The sequence below is a fragment of the Brachypodium distachyon genome, chromosome 1 (assembly GCF_000005505.3).
Source record: "Brachypodium distachyon strain Bd21 chromosome 1, Brachypodium_distachyon_v3.0, whole genome shotgun sequence".
NCBI classification, from domain to species: domain Eukaryota; kingdom Viridiplantae; phylum Streptophyta; class Magnoliopsida; order Poales; family Poaceae; genus Brachypodium; species Brachypodium distachyon.
This window is the reverse complement of record NC_016131.3, coordinates 72747151-72761325: the sequence shown is the minus strand read 5'-3', so window position 1 is coordinate 72761325 and position 14175 is coordinate 72747151. Positions and strand designations below refer to the sequence as shown.

General features: G+C 47.6%; 2 protein-coding genes and 1 pseudogene across 3 annotated transcripts; 2 read left to right on the top strand and 1 right to left on the bottom strand.

The window, feature by feature from the left end:
- Nucleotides 1-45: 45 nt before the first annotated feature.
- LOC100821376 lies at nt 46-1858 on the top strand (annotated as a pseudogene).
- Nucleotides 1859-6403: 4545 nt separating this feature from the next.
- LOC100836692 lies at nt 6404-7992 on the top strand. The gene is made up of 3 exons (XM_003558794.4): nt 6404-7284; nt 7398-7570; nt 7678-7992. Exons 1-3 carry the CDS (start codon nt 6625-6627, stop codon nt 7799-7801), a joined length of 957 nt encoding a protein of 318 aa, XP_003558842.1. The 5' UTR covers nt 6404-6624; the 3' UTR covers nt 7802-7992.
- A 435-nt stretch (nt 7993-8427) lies between these two features.
- Nucleotides 8428-10433, bottom strand: LOC100836386 (54S ribosomal protein L19, mitochondrial). 2 transcript variants are annotated; one of them, XM_003558793.4, is made up of 2 exons: nt 10300-10433; nt 8428-9227 (listed from the first exon to the last, which is right to left on the bottom strand). In XM_003558793.4, exon 2 carries the CDS (start codon nt 9195-9197, stop codon nt 8733-8735), a length of 465 nt encoding a protein of 154 aa, XP_003558841.1. In that variant the 5' UTR covers nt 9198-9227; nt 10300-10433; the 3' UTR covers nt 8428-8732. The 2 variants fall into 2 exon arrangements, with proteins under 2 accessions (XP_003558841.1, XP_010229234.1); XM_010230932.3 differs by having other exon boundaries at nt 8428-9214.
- Between the last annotated feature and the right edge of the window lie 3742 nt (nt 10434-14175).

The following is a 14175-nucleotide window of genomic DNA, read 5'->3' as shown; positions in this document are numbered from 1 at the left end:
TTTCTAATTTGGAACGAATACACTTTTCTAGGAAGATATGGAACATTTTGGGATAATGGACCCTGTTTTTTTCTTCTGAAAACTCAGATCGGAAGAAGACGCGGAGAACCAATGGCGACTCGTCTGCTCTACCAGCTGGGCGTTCTCCTGCTCCTGGCCATCGGTGAGTCATGTCTGTCCGGATATCCTAGTTTGCTGATCTCCGGCTTAACTTAATTTTCTTCATTATACGCAGCGGCGGCGTGGACGTCGGGAGCGGCGGCGTTTGGCCTCCCGCGAGTGTCATCCGGGTACTGCGTCTGGACCTCGCCTTTCAATACGGTGAACGCGACGGCCATCCACATCGGCAACACCAAGTCCTGCATCTCCGGTTACGGAGGCCGCCTGGATCCGTACACAATGTACCAGTTCTGCATCCCCTCCTGGGTTGCCTTCACCGCAAACTCCACCCTCTTCGGCGAGGCCGCCATGAACCACGCTGGCGTCAGTCCCGGGACTGCCGTCTCCGGCTTCAAGCGCCTACTCGGCGTTAGGCAAGTGATTTAATTGATCAATTTCATGTGTTCTTTAATTTAATTTGGTTAGCCCAATTCAGTTCAATTTTTTTTTTTGTTATTGTTGAGAAATTCAATTCAATTGTTTGTAGCATGCATAACGAGATCGTGAAGAAAGAGGCGGAACTAGTGCCATACGAATTCAGCACGCAACTTGGAAGATGCGGCATCAAGATGGAGACCGAGGACGGCGGCGTGATGGAGATCCTTCCTGAGAGTGTTCGCCGGCATCCTAATGGGCGAGCTGAAGAAGACGGCGGAGGCGTGGTTGGGACGCGAGATCATGTACGCCGTCGTCACCGTCCCCGCAGACTTCAACGACGCGCAAAGGAGTCATGTCACGGCAGCTGCAGAGCTACGTGGTGGCTTCCATGCCGCCAAGGCCGTCGACGAGGAGGTCGCGGCGGCTGCGGCGTACCGCCTTCACGAGAAGAGGGGTGACGGCAAGGCCATCCTCGTCTTCCATCTCGGCGGCCGCACCTGCCATGCTACAAAGTTCAGGTTTCATAACGGCACGGCTCGTCTCCTTGTTGAACGCCATGATGCCTACCTAGGAGGTAAGTACACGGCTAGCTGCTCAAGATTTTGCGCAAGGAAAGAGCTAAACTTTTTTTGGTTCATTATCTTGGTTATATGCATGCAGGTGATGACTTCACTTGCAGGATTGTGGATTACTTCGTGAAGCTGATCAAGGAGAAACATCATCGGGACATCAGTGAAGACGAGGGTGCTCTGCGGAAGCTGAGGGCAGACAGCGAGGTACTCAAGAAGTCATAGAGCGATCCGGAAAGAGAATCCACTCTTTATAATGTTGGTTCCCTTGTCGACGGCGAGAATCTCATCGAGCAGTTCACACGGTCCAAGTTTGAGGAGCTGAATCGTGACCTTGTCGCGAGAGCCATGGAGATGGCGGACCAGGTTGTGATGGGAGATTCCCCCGCTTCATAATCCCAGAGCCGCAAGGATGACATCGATGAGATCATTCTCGTCGGTGGCAGCGTGAGAATCCCCATGGTGGAGCAGCTCGCTCCTCGAGGGCCACTTCCACGGGAGGGGGCTAATCAGGGACGAGGAGGCGATGATCCGCGGCGCCGCTCTGCTGTCCCGCCCAGAGTCTGGTAGATACGTGGATGAGTGTTATTACGGTGGAACTGAGGATCTAATTCCTGGTCGTAGCAAGTACTCCTATTATTAACATCTTCAGTTTAATAAATCTTTGGTTTTCGTTAATTTCAAACTCAGGTGTTGTATTGAATCTTGTTCTCAAAAGGTTGCGATCCATCTTAATCCCTGAAATTAGGACCCTGGCCTTGTTAATCCCGGTCAATCGACGACATAAAACCCGGTTGATTTGTATATCTAATCACATGGATTAGATATACTGGGAAACACGGTGACACGGTCTATCGACGACATAAAACCCGGTCGATTTGTATTTCGGAATGAAGACTGTTGATCCAATCCATGTGAGTACGAGCAGGGGCGGAGGCGGGAAATATTTGTAAGGGCTAGAGGGCTTAGGCATAGTTTTGAAACTTTAGTGGGGGAGGGCCTCCGTCACTGAGTATGAGCGTAATTTTTTCTTCTCTTCATGCTCATTCCGAGTCTTGTAATTATATCTTGTCAATACTCTCCGCGGTCTCCGACACCATCATGTTGCAATGCTCTTCTATATGCAATTGATACGAGTCCGAGCTCTTCTTTAGATCAAGAGATATGTTGTTTATGCATATATATGATGAATCGCAATATCACTTTTGATCTTCCATCATTGTGGTTATTATATTGTTAGCATATTGTATTTATCGCAAGTGTTTACGTAGAAAGTCACACAGATCTCCTGCTCCCAGCATTACCAATGAATAGGGACGGAGACAAAATTTTATTTTACTTAGTTGTTACTAATCAACTCATTAAAAATTACTTAAAAATAGGTAAAGTCTGTAATTCGCCCCCCCCCCCCCCGAATCTCTACCCCTCCCTCTCATATCTAATTTCTGGCTCCGTCCCTGCCAACGAACCCGAGAGAGGTATGTATAACAATATTAGTATCAATGTAAATTTAATACGAGTCCGAGCTGATCTTCTTTAGATCGAGCGATATGTTGTTTATGCATATATATGATGAATTGCAATATCACTTTTGATCTTCCATTTGTTTATCGATCTTTCGGCAGTAAGGATGCGGCTTCGGTTGATTCGTGGCCGATACCTGCGTCATTTAAACCATTAGACTGCAAAGGTATTTGCATGAGATTTTGTTGATTATTGTTTCTTATTCCTTTTTGTCAATGCTAAATTTTTCTATTTCTATATGTGTTTGCTATGATCATGTGCACTCTTTTCCTCCCCTCCCCCTCTGTTGCAAGGAAGGGAAGCAAATTACCTCTTCCCTCCCGCTCTGTTACAAGGAAGTGAAGCAAGTTAAATTCAGGTGTGATCATCGGTATAGTAATCACAGTCACTGTGGTTATTATATCGTTAGCATATTGTATTTATCGCAAGTCTCTACGTAGAAAGGCACACAGATCTCCTGCTCCCAGCATTACCAACGAATAGGGACGGAGACGGGGGGGGGGGGGGCCCCCCCCCCCCCCCCAAGAAATTTCATTTTACTTAGTAGTTACTAATCAGCTCATTAAAAATTACTTAAAAATAGGTAAAATCTCTAATTTCGCCCCCCCCCCTAAATCTCTACTCGCCCCCCCCCCCCCTCATGTCTAATTTCTGGCTCCGTCCCTGCCAACGAATCCGAGAGAGATATGTATAATAATATTAGTATCAATATAAATTTAAACATGCATGCATGACACATGTTATTATTTTGTTATTACTGATAACACACACACACATGACTATGGTAGTTTGAGCTCTCTGTTTTAGTCTACTGTTTTGTTGTGCAACTGTGTAATTCATTCCGTAGTGGAGTAGTTTCTGTGTAATACTGTAATTCATCGCGTAGTGGAGTAAATTTCGATCTAGCCTAGCTCTTGTGGATGATGCAAGTGTTGTAGCAGGGTTTCACCGTGGACGCAAATGGTTACTGTAAGTGATTATCAACAGTGCAGTGGACCACTATATATCTATCATTAGAACAAATATCCTGCTTCTGCTTCTGCTTGCCTACTGCCATGGTTATGATACATTGACAATAATTTTCAAGTCTCAACCCCTTCACGGTTGATGTGGCGTGCGCAACAACCTCATTTGCCCTGCGACCGTGCGTAATCGTAATATGTGATTTCTGCTACTACTAGTACCACTACTATCCAGCCAATGGGGACTTGCAAGGTCGATCTGAGTGCAAATGATATGGTAGGGAAACTATGTTTGACGAGATTTTGTCAGATCCATGTACATAATAACAATGAGTTACTTGTAACAACAGAGCTCTTTTACTGTACCCACAAATTACTTTGGACTGTTTATTACTGTTAATCCAATGGACAGATTTCACCTGTACTCCAACCAACCATATATGGAGTACCACCCACTAATAGTAGGGAGTACCATCGTCCAGGGGTAATTTTGGAATTACAAAGTTACTTAACAAGGGGTAAGTACCGGATGGATAGATTTAGCTTAATCAATGCGCCGGCCGTTTGTTGTTGGCTGCATCTCGACATAATCGTACTCTGAAAAGCGCCGCGAGATGGTGCGCCATGGACGCCGGCTGGACGGCTAACTGAGCCAGGCGATGATATTGCGACGGGCCACTGCTTGCATAGCGTTTGCAACGCGCACCGCTGCCGCCGGCGTATTCGTGCATGAGGCCGGAGCCGAGGCAGACACATAGTAGAAGTCTGCGCCAAACACCTGACCAACGTCTTGATCCGCGGACAAATTTGGATCAAACAAACACTTGCGTTGTAGAGAGAGACCTCTCAATCTAAACAAAAGTTGTAACTCCTTAAGTCAGAACCAACCAGAAAAATACTCCGTTGGCATATATTTCTTCACAAACTGTAGCATCTATGGTTGGCCTTCTACACCAATTAAGCATATATGTCGGTAATTAAGCACCAAGTAGTGCATGATACACTTCTTTGGCATGCCATGACAGTGCAGCATCACATCTTATTGCATCGTGTGCGCCCGTAGCAGCCCTAGCCTAGATCTGTTCGGACTGTGCTATCGCCTATAAGCCGCAGTAGCCACGTCCACCCGCCTGAGAAGATGACCTCCAGCCGGAGCGACGAGTGCCCCAACAAACAGCTCCGCCGGCATCATGGTCAAGACGATGGATGCATCGAGCGAAGATCGGTGATAACGGACAAGATGGCACGTGATGAAATAGATGAGGCGACGACCGCATAACGGTGGGATCTAAATTAAGGAACCCCGCAGATTAAGACCTTAAACACCTAACTATAAGGGGAAATCGGAAAAGGTCCATACTACCCCTAGCACATCAACGGTCAGATTTAATAGGTACTCCTTTACCTTTTTTGGAGTACCAGGCTACCGTAAAAAAGCTCTAAGAATACCCACAACGTTTTTGAATTTTAGTCGTGCATTTCTCCAGGCAATAGAATAGCTCTGTTTAAAATTCTTTAAATGCAGATGTTTGTGCTAGGCAGCGCATGAGCTTTGCGGCGAGCGAGCCACCCGGCTGTTTTAGTACGTCAGGGCCGGCCGTTGCATTTGGCATCGCACCAAATATTTGCATGCCCTAGCCTCGGCCATTGCGTGCATATATATTATATGCATGTGTTTACCTTGCAAAGCCAATTATCGTGTTAGCAACCGCCTAGCTCGCAACAACAAGCATGCATCAGATCCGCCGAACGGCTGTTTCATCGCTTCCCGTCGGCCCTGCCGTACGTGTTTTCGTCGGAATACATGACATGGCATACCCGTAGAGCCCGTGGCTGTCCGCCGGCTGGTTATTTGTGTCCGCTTGAGTTACACGGGATGGATGCCTGCCGCGGCTGCGCACTTATTTGATCGTTCTCTGTCCACAGCTGCCCACTTGCATGGCCACTGCCTACTGCTCAGTGCTTTTATGCTTATGCTTGAACAGTTGAAATGTCCACCCTGCACACGTCGAGGAACCATCTCTTCCAATTTCCCAACCTCTTCCTAATGTTTCACCAACCGTCTATTCCATTTTCCCGTGCAAAGCTATTACACCCGAAAACAAAAATCGAAACAACAGGGACCATACAGGTGTGTGCAGTGACAAGGTTGGTAGTCCCGAGAGCCCCGACGAACTAGAAGATGATACTCCGTAATGGTAGCTCTAATGATTAGCTGTTTCACGGCGTTTACCGATTCCTGGCAGCAATTCAGAAACGCAACTCACGCCACTCACCGCTCCCCGCCACACCACAGGAAAACAACACCATGCTAGCAGAGTAATGTACTTCAGTCGGAGTACAAAATTACTCTTAGACAATTGAGATTACGATAGCTTTCTTGTACTTTGACCAACTAATAGATTAGTTAGTGGTATATGATTAACATGATGCATCTGAGTCATTCTTGTCTTGGTAAGTGTTTTACCTTGGTAACCAGCATCGAGCCATTCTCGACGGACTATTCCGATTTCCAAACTTCTCGGTATTTCTCCTTGGTAGTTTTGTACCAACGTTTTCCACCTCCATCCGCGTATTTCCCCATCGCAAATCACGTGACTGAACCACGGGCGTCCTCTCGTCGTCGTTGGCGTCTCACTCAACGCTGTCACTCTCCTGCCTCTCTTCTCTGGTTTGGGCTCTGAAAGCGCAAAACAACACGACGAGCCAGAAGCTTGAAAGGGAGCTGCCGCCTTCCAGTTTACCGCGGTACCGCGGGAAAGCGAAGCACTCCTCACCCACACCGTCTATTCCCTCCCATGCGCACGCGCGGCCGTGCTTCACATGGCGGAGAGAGAGGAGGCCAAAGCCAAGCCGTTCCTCTCCACGTAAATCTCGTCCAAGCGCGCACGTCCGTCCGCCCCGCCCATAAAAGAGTGACCCGTGTGGTACAACAACCAGCAGAAGCGTCATCGGCCCGGCCCAGCTGCTGCATCCCGAGATCCCTGAGCTCAGCAAACGCGCCATCTCAACTGAACTGAGGAAGTCAGAGGATGCTTGTGAGGAGCGCGTCCACGCCGGTGCTCGGCGCGCTGCACGCGTGCCGCGCCGCGGGCGGGCACTCCTCTCCCGCCGTCCACCTCGCGGACTCGTCCCCGACGGTCGCGTACCACCCGCCGGCCATCTCCTGCAGCCTGTCCTCCGGCGGCGGCGGCGGGTCGGACCACGAGCGCTTCCGCGGGGACGGTGTCATCGGCGGCATGCGCCGCACCTGCTCGGACGGGAACCTCTCCGCGCTTGGCGGCGACGACCACCATCACCACCTCCCGCGGCCCCGGCCGCCGGCGCCGGCGCTGGAGACGATCCAGTCCTTCGCGGCCCGCGACGGGTCGATGGACGAGGAAGAAGACGACGACGATGTGGAAGACGATGCGACGCAGGAGATGGTGAGCTTTGGGGGCGGCGGCTCGCTCTCGCAGGAGCACCCGCTGTTCCTGGCCCGCGGGCTCGGGATCGACCGGCTCGGATCGGGCCTGCTGGGCACCGACGGCTTCGGCGGCGGCGGCGGCATGGACGGCGGGGGTGGCGGCTACGCCGTGGCGTCGGGCGACCGAGGGGACCGCTCCGGCATCGAGATCCATTACAAGAAGCTGATCGAGGAGGACCCCTGCAACGGCCTCTTCCTCAGGAACTACGCGCAGTTCCTCTACCAGGTAAACTAAACCCCATTACCAATTCCCCATTGCCATGATGGCAGTTCTTCAGATCTAGAGAGCAAATGGGGCAGCCGTGGTTAACCTGATTTTGGATCCGTTTGCTGCAACAGGTGAAGGGGGATCGGCGGAGGGCAGAGGAGTACTACTCGCGCGCCATACTGGCCGACCCAAACGACGGCGAGCTCCTGTCGGAGTACGCCAAGCTGGTGTGGGACGTGCACGGCGACGAGGAGCGCGCCTCCAGCTACTTCGACCGGGCGGCCATGGCCTCCCCGCACAACAGGTATACTACTATGCCAACGGATCGAGACTCTTACTGTGTCACTGGCATGGAGGAATGAATTGGCTGTGATTTGCGTGTCTGATTCCTTCGTCCGTGCGTGCGTGCAGCCATGTCCTCGCCGCGCAGGCCGCGTTCCTGTGGGACACGGAGGAAGGCGAAGAGAGCGGCGGAGCCATGAGCTACACGGGGATCGCCGCCGCTCACTCGTCCATGGCTTCGGCGACGACCTGAAACTGAAACTCTCTGAAGCTGCTGACGCGATTGCTCGCTTCCTTGTTTCAGTACTAGCTTCCCAACAATAATTGTAGCAACTCATCATGGCCTGGTCTCCAGCCTGTGTGTACTGTTCTGCTATAATGTGCAAGTAGATTCCAACATCTCCAGTATTGCATTCCTTCGGATCCCGGAATCCAGTTTGTTCAGAGCATTATGCAAACCGGCAGATTCTACGAAGAAGCTGGAGAATCTGCGCAGCAAAAGCACATCTTGTTGAAAATCTACCGCGTGACAATCTTCAAGCCTCATCTGTGTAACCTGGGTAGTATTGCACATCATGCTGACAGTCTTCAGGCCACATATGTGCAACCTGGGTACTGCACTAATGGAACTCAACGTATGTCCACCAAAGGACACCAAAAGTTCATGGTTAGGGGCATGGTCTCTTGTAAACGGAATAACAGTCGAATTGACTGAAAATGCACAGTACTAGTGCAATACACATCAGAATAACATCATAAAACATCGACACATCAGCATATTTGAATAAGGCCTACAGCAAAACACATGGAACTAAGCCAACAACAATACACATCAGAATAACATCACTGCAACAATGTTGAATTCAGAAGCAAGCATAGTAATGTGGAAGGCGACGATGCTGATATTTTCATTCAGACAACAAGTTCATTGTTAAACCTTTGTTCCAAAAGTACAGAATAAGGAGACGGAAACTTATTAACCAACTTTCTCTCAATCGCTCCATTCAACAAAAGTGTCACATACAGGCCGATTATGAAAATGGGGCAGGATGCTTTCATGTATAGAGCAGCATGGTTTCTCCTCTGACAGAAATCTTACCCCTACTTTCTTCTTGGTCATATAAAACTAGACAACTGTAGATGAGAACAACAAAACTATGTGTGGGACTAGTCTTCCAGTCAGATCAGAGATCCTTCACAATTTCGATGCCCATGGAGTTAGCAGTGCCGATGATGGATTTGCACAAGGCCTCAAGTGACATGTGCTTGCAAAATGGGTCAGCCTGCTTCAGCTTTGCGATCTCATAAACATGACGGAGCGAGAGAGATGACACCATGTTGTGGCCTGGCCGACTGCTTGCAGTCTCAATGCCTGCTGCTTTCTTAAGAAACCATGAAACTGACGGTGACTTAACTACAAACTCAAAAGTGCTGTCCTTGTAGGCAGTTAGAGTAACTTGCATTGGAGTTTCTGCTTTGTACTTCTGTGTCCTGGCATTAAAATCCTTGCAGAACGCCATCAGATTAAGCCTGTAGAAACCCAGGGCTGGTCCAACTGGTGGTGCGGGACGGGCGGCACCAGCAGGAACTATAAGACGGATTGTTGCTAGAACAGGTTTCCGAGTTGCCACATCTTTGAGTGTTGTCATGTTACCGCTTACCAGATCTGAATAAAAAGTCTGCATCGTTCAATATGACAAGTTTATAAGGAAATTACAAGTCAACATAAGTACATAACTCAAAGGAAGGTTTTGTAAAGCAAGTATTCAAATTCAAGGCCTGTCAGTACGTGTTCTTGAATACCTTTCTCACACAAAGCAACGTATATTGAGAGTGAAGGTACATATGTTTCCAATGTACTCAGAGTGCAGGTATATATGTATTTCCAACATATTCAGGGTGAAGGTATAGGTGTTTCCAGTTTCCACAAAATCAACCTATGTATCGAACAGCATGCATACAAACGTAATTAGTATGACTATTTGGCCTATTATAGATCACCATATTTTGTCTTTTTAGCAGCCCACAAATAATTGTAAATTCATGGTGTATTCTGACAAGTAACGTGATACTTTTTTCATAACTTGCAAGTGCACTTTTGAGTTTTTTTTAAATAAAGACGCTCGAACTTAGGAGCCAAATATTTGCTGTCCACAGCAGAACCAGTATGACAAACTATTAATATGATCTGCTCTCAGCACAAGCAGGTACAGAACACAGTTGTAGCTAGCAAACTAAGATGTAATAGTACTAGTATTATGCTTCTAACATTGTCTAAAGATCACATTAAAACTAACAATCTGCAGCTTTCCAGTATACAGGGCTCTTCGTCGCATATTATGAGCACAGTTGAATTGGCCTATCCTCTTTAATCACACACACCCTTACCGAAGCCATGCTGTATTATAGAAGGGAAAATGATTCTGGACATGGTCATGGGTGCTATGCTTTGTTCAGTTTCAGTTTCACAGAAATGAAACTTGAAAAGAAAAAACAGACAGAGTTCAGTCCAAAGTCTTATTTTCTTTTGGAAAACAAATTCAGTCCAAAGTCTTAGGAGACGGTCACACGAGGTAAGCAGTTTTTGCAAACAAAAGAGATCTACCGCTGCTCAGTTCATAACCGCTAAGATCCCCTATGACAGATTACACTCTGCTCCCCAGCAACCGGGTCATCGAGGAGCATCATGCATCGCTTCCAGCTCCCCTACATATCAGAGTCCCATCGATGTTAGAGTTAAGGAAAACTGACCTGTGCTTCCCGTTGCCAGCCGGCCGCCTCCGAGCTAACCGCCGCTGCCGCCGGCCCTCCGCCGTATTCTCAGTTCTCACGCACGGGGAAGCACGAGGCGTCGAGAAAGGGTGGCGGCTGGGGGTAAAACCCTAAAATAACTATGGGCCGTGCATGGGCCCAGCCCGCAATCACTGTATCCGTTGGTGGATTGGATCCGTGCATCGCTCAGGCAGATTGGATCCGAAAATGGGCCAGCCCGCTATCACTAATAATCAATCCGTGGGGCCTCCACTCCGTGAGCTCAGGAGAATTACTCCAGTGTGCTCTCAGAAAAAAAGGGAGAATTACTCCAGTCCTGATACGCAATAATCACATGCGATCTCTGTCTGTTCCAATCAGGAACAAAAAAAAAACTGCATGGTTTGATGAAGATAGTCATGAACACGATCCAACCTGGCAGCACGAAATTGAACTGAAGCTACGCTTGCGTGGATCACCTGGTGTTGACTAGTCAGACCATTTGCCTTCTTGCTCTTCTAGAACAGCTACCCGTCATACTGGCCGGACGACGTACAGGGACCTTTTATCTTTCCCGGCCGGTCTGCACTGCACTTGCGGCGACGAGAGTCGTCACAGGCTCACAGCCAAAAAAGGTTGCCTTGGCACGTTTCATTTCTGGGTCGAGGCATGTCAAATCACGACATGTCATGTCAGCGGTCACCTCTCGATCGAGACAGCGTCTGCCGGAAATTTCCCACGCAGCTTTGCCTTTCCTGCTGCAGGTCACGCCTGCGCCGCGGCCCGCGGGCGCATGCGCGTAACCGGAGGAAACTCGGTGGCCCTTTGCTCTGCCTCTAATAATACGGCAATAATACCTGCTCCTACGCAGTATTGCATTGCATTTGCTACTCCGCCAGTACGGAGTTTCGCGCTGAAGTATTGGGAGAAGACGAGGTCGTTTGATTTGAGACGTGTTTATCCACTTGGAAGGATAAGAAGCAGCAGTGATGTGCTTGCTTAAAATTGTTTAGGAATCTGAAAGCCATTTTGCGTTGGCTGTAACTTCGTGGTTTCCCTCTTTTGTGGTCGTACGTACTAGGCGAACGAATCCATGTCTCCTCTCCGCGTTTCTTTTTTTATTCAATTTTTAAAAGTTAATAAAAGAAAAAATGGAAAATTAGAAGCTAAGAAAACCAAAAGACGATAAAAGCGAATAAAAATCAAACCAAAAAGCAAAAGAAAAAAGAACTATTCCAACAACCCATTTTCTTGGACGGTCGGAATCCACCCATCTTTTTTCCTAGCGGCTCTATGCCAAATGTCAAATAGCTTCTCTAGTAACTTCTTCCACCATTTAACTCGAGTGCCATAAAAAAAATCTTCGTTGTTAGAACAACTTGTGCGAATATACCTTATATACCATAATTTATGTGCCTTTTATCTAATATAACACAACTTTTTTAAGTGGGAAAAGCATATAACACATACTACTGATGAATGCACTCAAGTGGGTGTAACATTTCGAGAAACCTCCTCCGTGGTCGTGCCGGCCTTAGATCCGGCGGACCCTGACCAAGGAGGTTCCTCCCCACGCGACTATGCTTCTTTGCAGGCGGCAGGAAGGCACTGCAGATTGATGCGCCGCCGGGGTCAGGAGGTGAATCTCCCTTGTGTGTTTCTTTTTAATTTCAAATTTTAAAAAGATAAGATGAGAAAACCAAAAAGAAAAAAATCAGAGATTGAAAAATAAAATCAAACCAAACAAAAAATTGGGAGCCTGTTTTTGGGTTGTCCGAATCGACCGCCATCTTTTATCCTGACACCGCACCGCCAAAGATGTTCTCTCGTAACTTTCTCGTCGAGTTAACTCCAGCGCCATAAAATGAATCCTCATTGTAGCAAATACTTTTGCAAAGATACCTCGTATACAAGTCTCGTAACTTTTTCGAAATGTGAAAGGCATATTGCACATATTAGTGATGAATTCACTCAAGTGGGTTTAACATTTCAAGAAACTTCCTATGTGGTGGTGCATACCACGATTGCTATTCGCTATGCCATTTTCACATGGTATCTAAACTGTCGGCCCAATTCACTTGTAAATAATTTTTAAGAGAAGCACAGACGCATATAACACACAAATCAATCCACAACGTTCATGCTTATTCAGGTCACGGTGTGATGCAGAATTAACAATTATTCAACGACAGTTCTATCCTATAAGGAGTCGGGATGATCTGAAAACCACACAAATCGAAAGAAATGAACGATAGGAAATTATTAACTAGGGCACGCATATGGAATCCACCTTAATGGTTGGAGGTCTAGACTCTAGAGGCGACCGGCGGCCATGAAGACTGAGGACGCGAGCTGTGCTGCCTGCCATTCCGCCTCCTCCCTCACCATCTCCCGCATTGCCGCCATGATGGGCGCCTCCGTTGCGATTGGCACCATTGATTCCTGCTTGCTCACCCATTCCATGGGCTGCTTGGGCACGAGCGCTGCTACGGGGGCAGGCCCAGGCTCAACGTCAGGCAAACATCATTGTTCCCACCACCGGCAGCAGACCCTCCTCCTCCGTTACTCATGGGCTGCCACTTGGCCAGCGGTGGCTTGTCGTGGACCTTGATGCGGGCATCCACCTCGTCATCTTCCACGTCAATGCCTGCCTTGCCCTCCCTCCAGTTGGTAGCTTCACTCAGAAGTCTTAGGAAGATGAGGTCAGTTCATCGTCAATGTGTTTCTTCACTTGGAAACTAAGATATAAATGTTAAAACAAATCAGGCACGGGTATCTTTCCATAACAATTGTTTTTTAACACATCTTACAAATCTGGTGCATAACATGATCATCTGTCGTTCTGTAAACAAAAACTAGTGCAACTTAAACAGCGAACATAACGCTATTGAGACATTTGTTTTTCTCACAAAAACGTATATACTCATGTTTTTTTAACATTTTTTGCAAGGATATTTTTATGGACATACCACAATTTTAGTGTACTTCTTTCCTAGCAACTTTTTGAGGTGCAAAAATGTATCACACATATTCGGTGTGAATGCATTCGTGTGGATGTAACATTTTTTGGTTAGATCATTGATTGGGTAGCTAATGACGCATGGCCCGAAGTACCTGTACGTTTTCGTTTCTCATGTTATTGTGGAAGGTGGACTTGTCCCTTGTAATAACTTACCAAGAGGAGGTAGAGAAAGGAAGTGTGCCCGTCACTTCCCCAATTGGCATATCTCACGTTTGAACCAAGTAGAGAAAATTTTGAAGAGATGAGAAATGTGAATTACACTCTGAGGTTGCTTACCCGTACAATATCAATGCCTTGATTAGGTTTGGGTACCTCCCGCTGTTATGCACTCTCTCCATGCCTGCTCGATTACGATTAGGACACGCCGATACAACCCATGCATGTTCTGATAGGCTTGATACAACTCATGTTCAAGAACTACATTTGGCAAAGTTAATGGCTAATCCGCGAACGCGTTTCCACACGGAAACATTTTTGCGCAAAGGCTCTATAGCAGTCGTCCACTTTAGACGGACTATTTGTCCCGACGCTTCGGGGATCAATGTTCTCTCCATCCCCACCACCCATCGGGTACACTAGAACCACGGGTTCCCCACACCCCCAGTAAGCAACTTAAATATACAAACATGAGATTACTAAACCACGATGGTGACGGTGTAAAAATTAAGATATGACCGGTGATAAATATATATATTGCCAAAATTACATGGCAGGTCATTTGATTAGTGGAATTAATACGATGACAGGTCACATCATTAGTGGAATTTTGCACGATTTTACCAAATATGAGACATGCTATGTATGGTAACCGGGTCCCCGTGGGGTTCGGGTCTGGGGACTACGGGAACATCCCC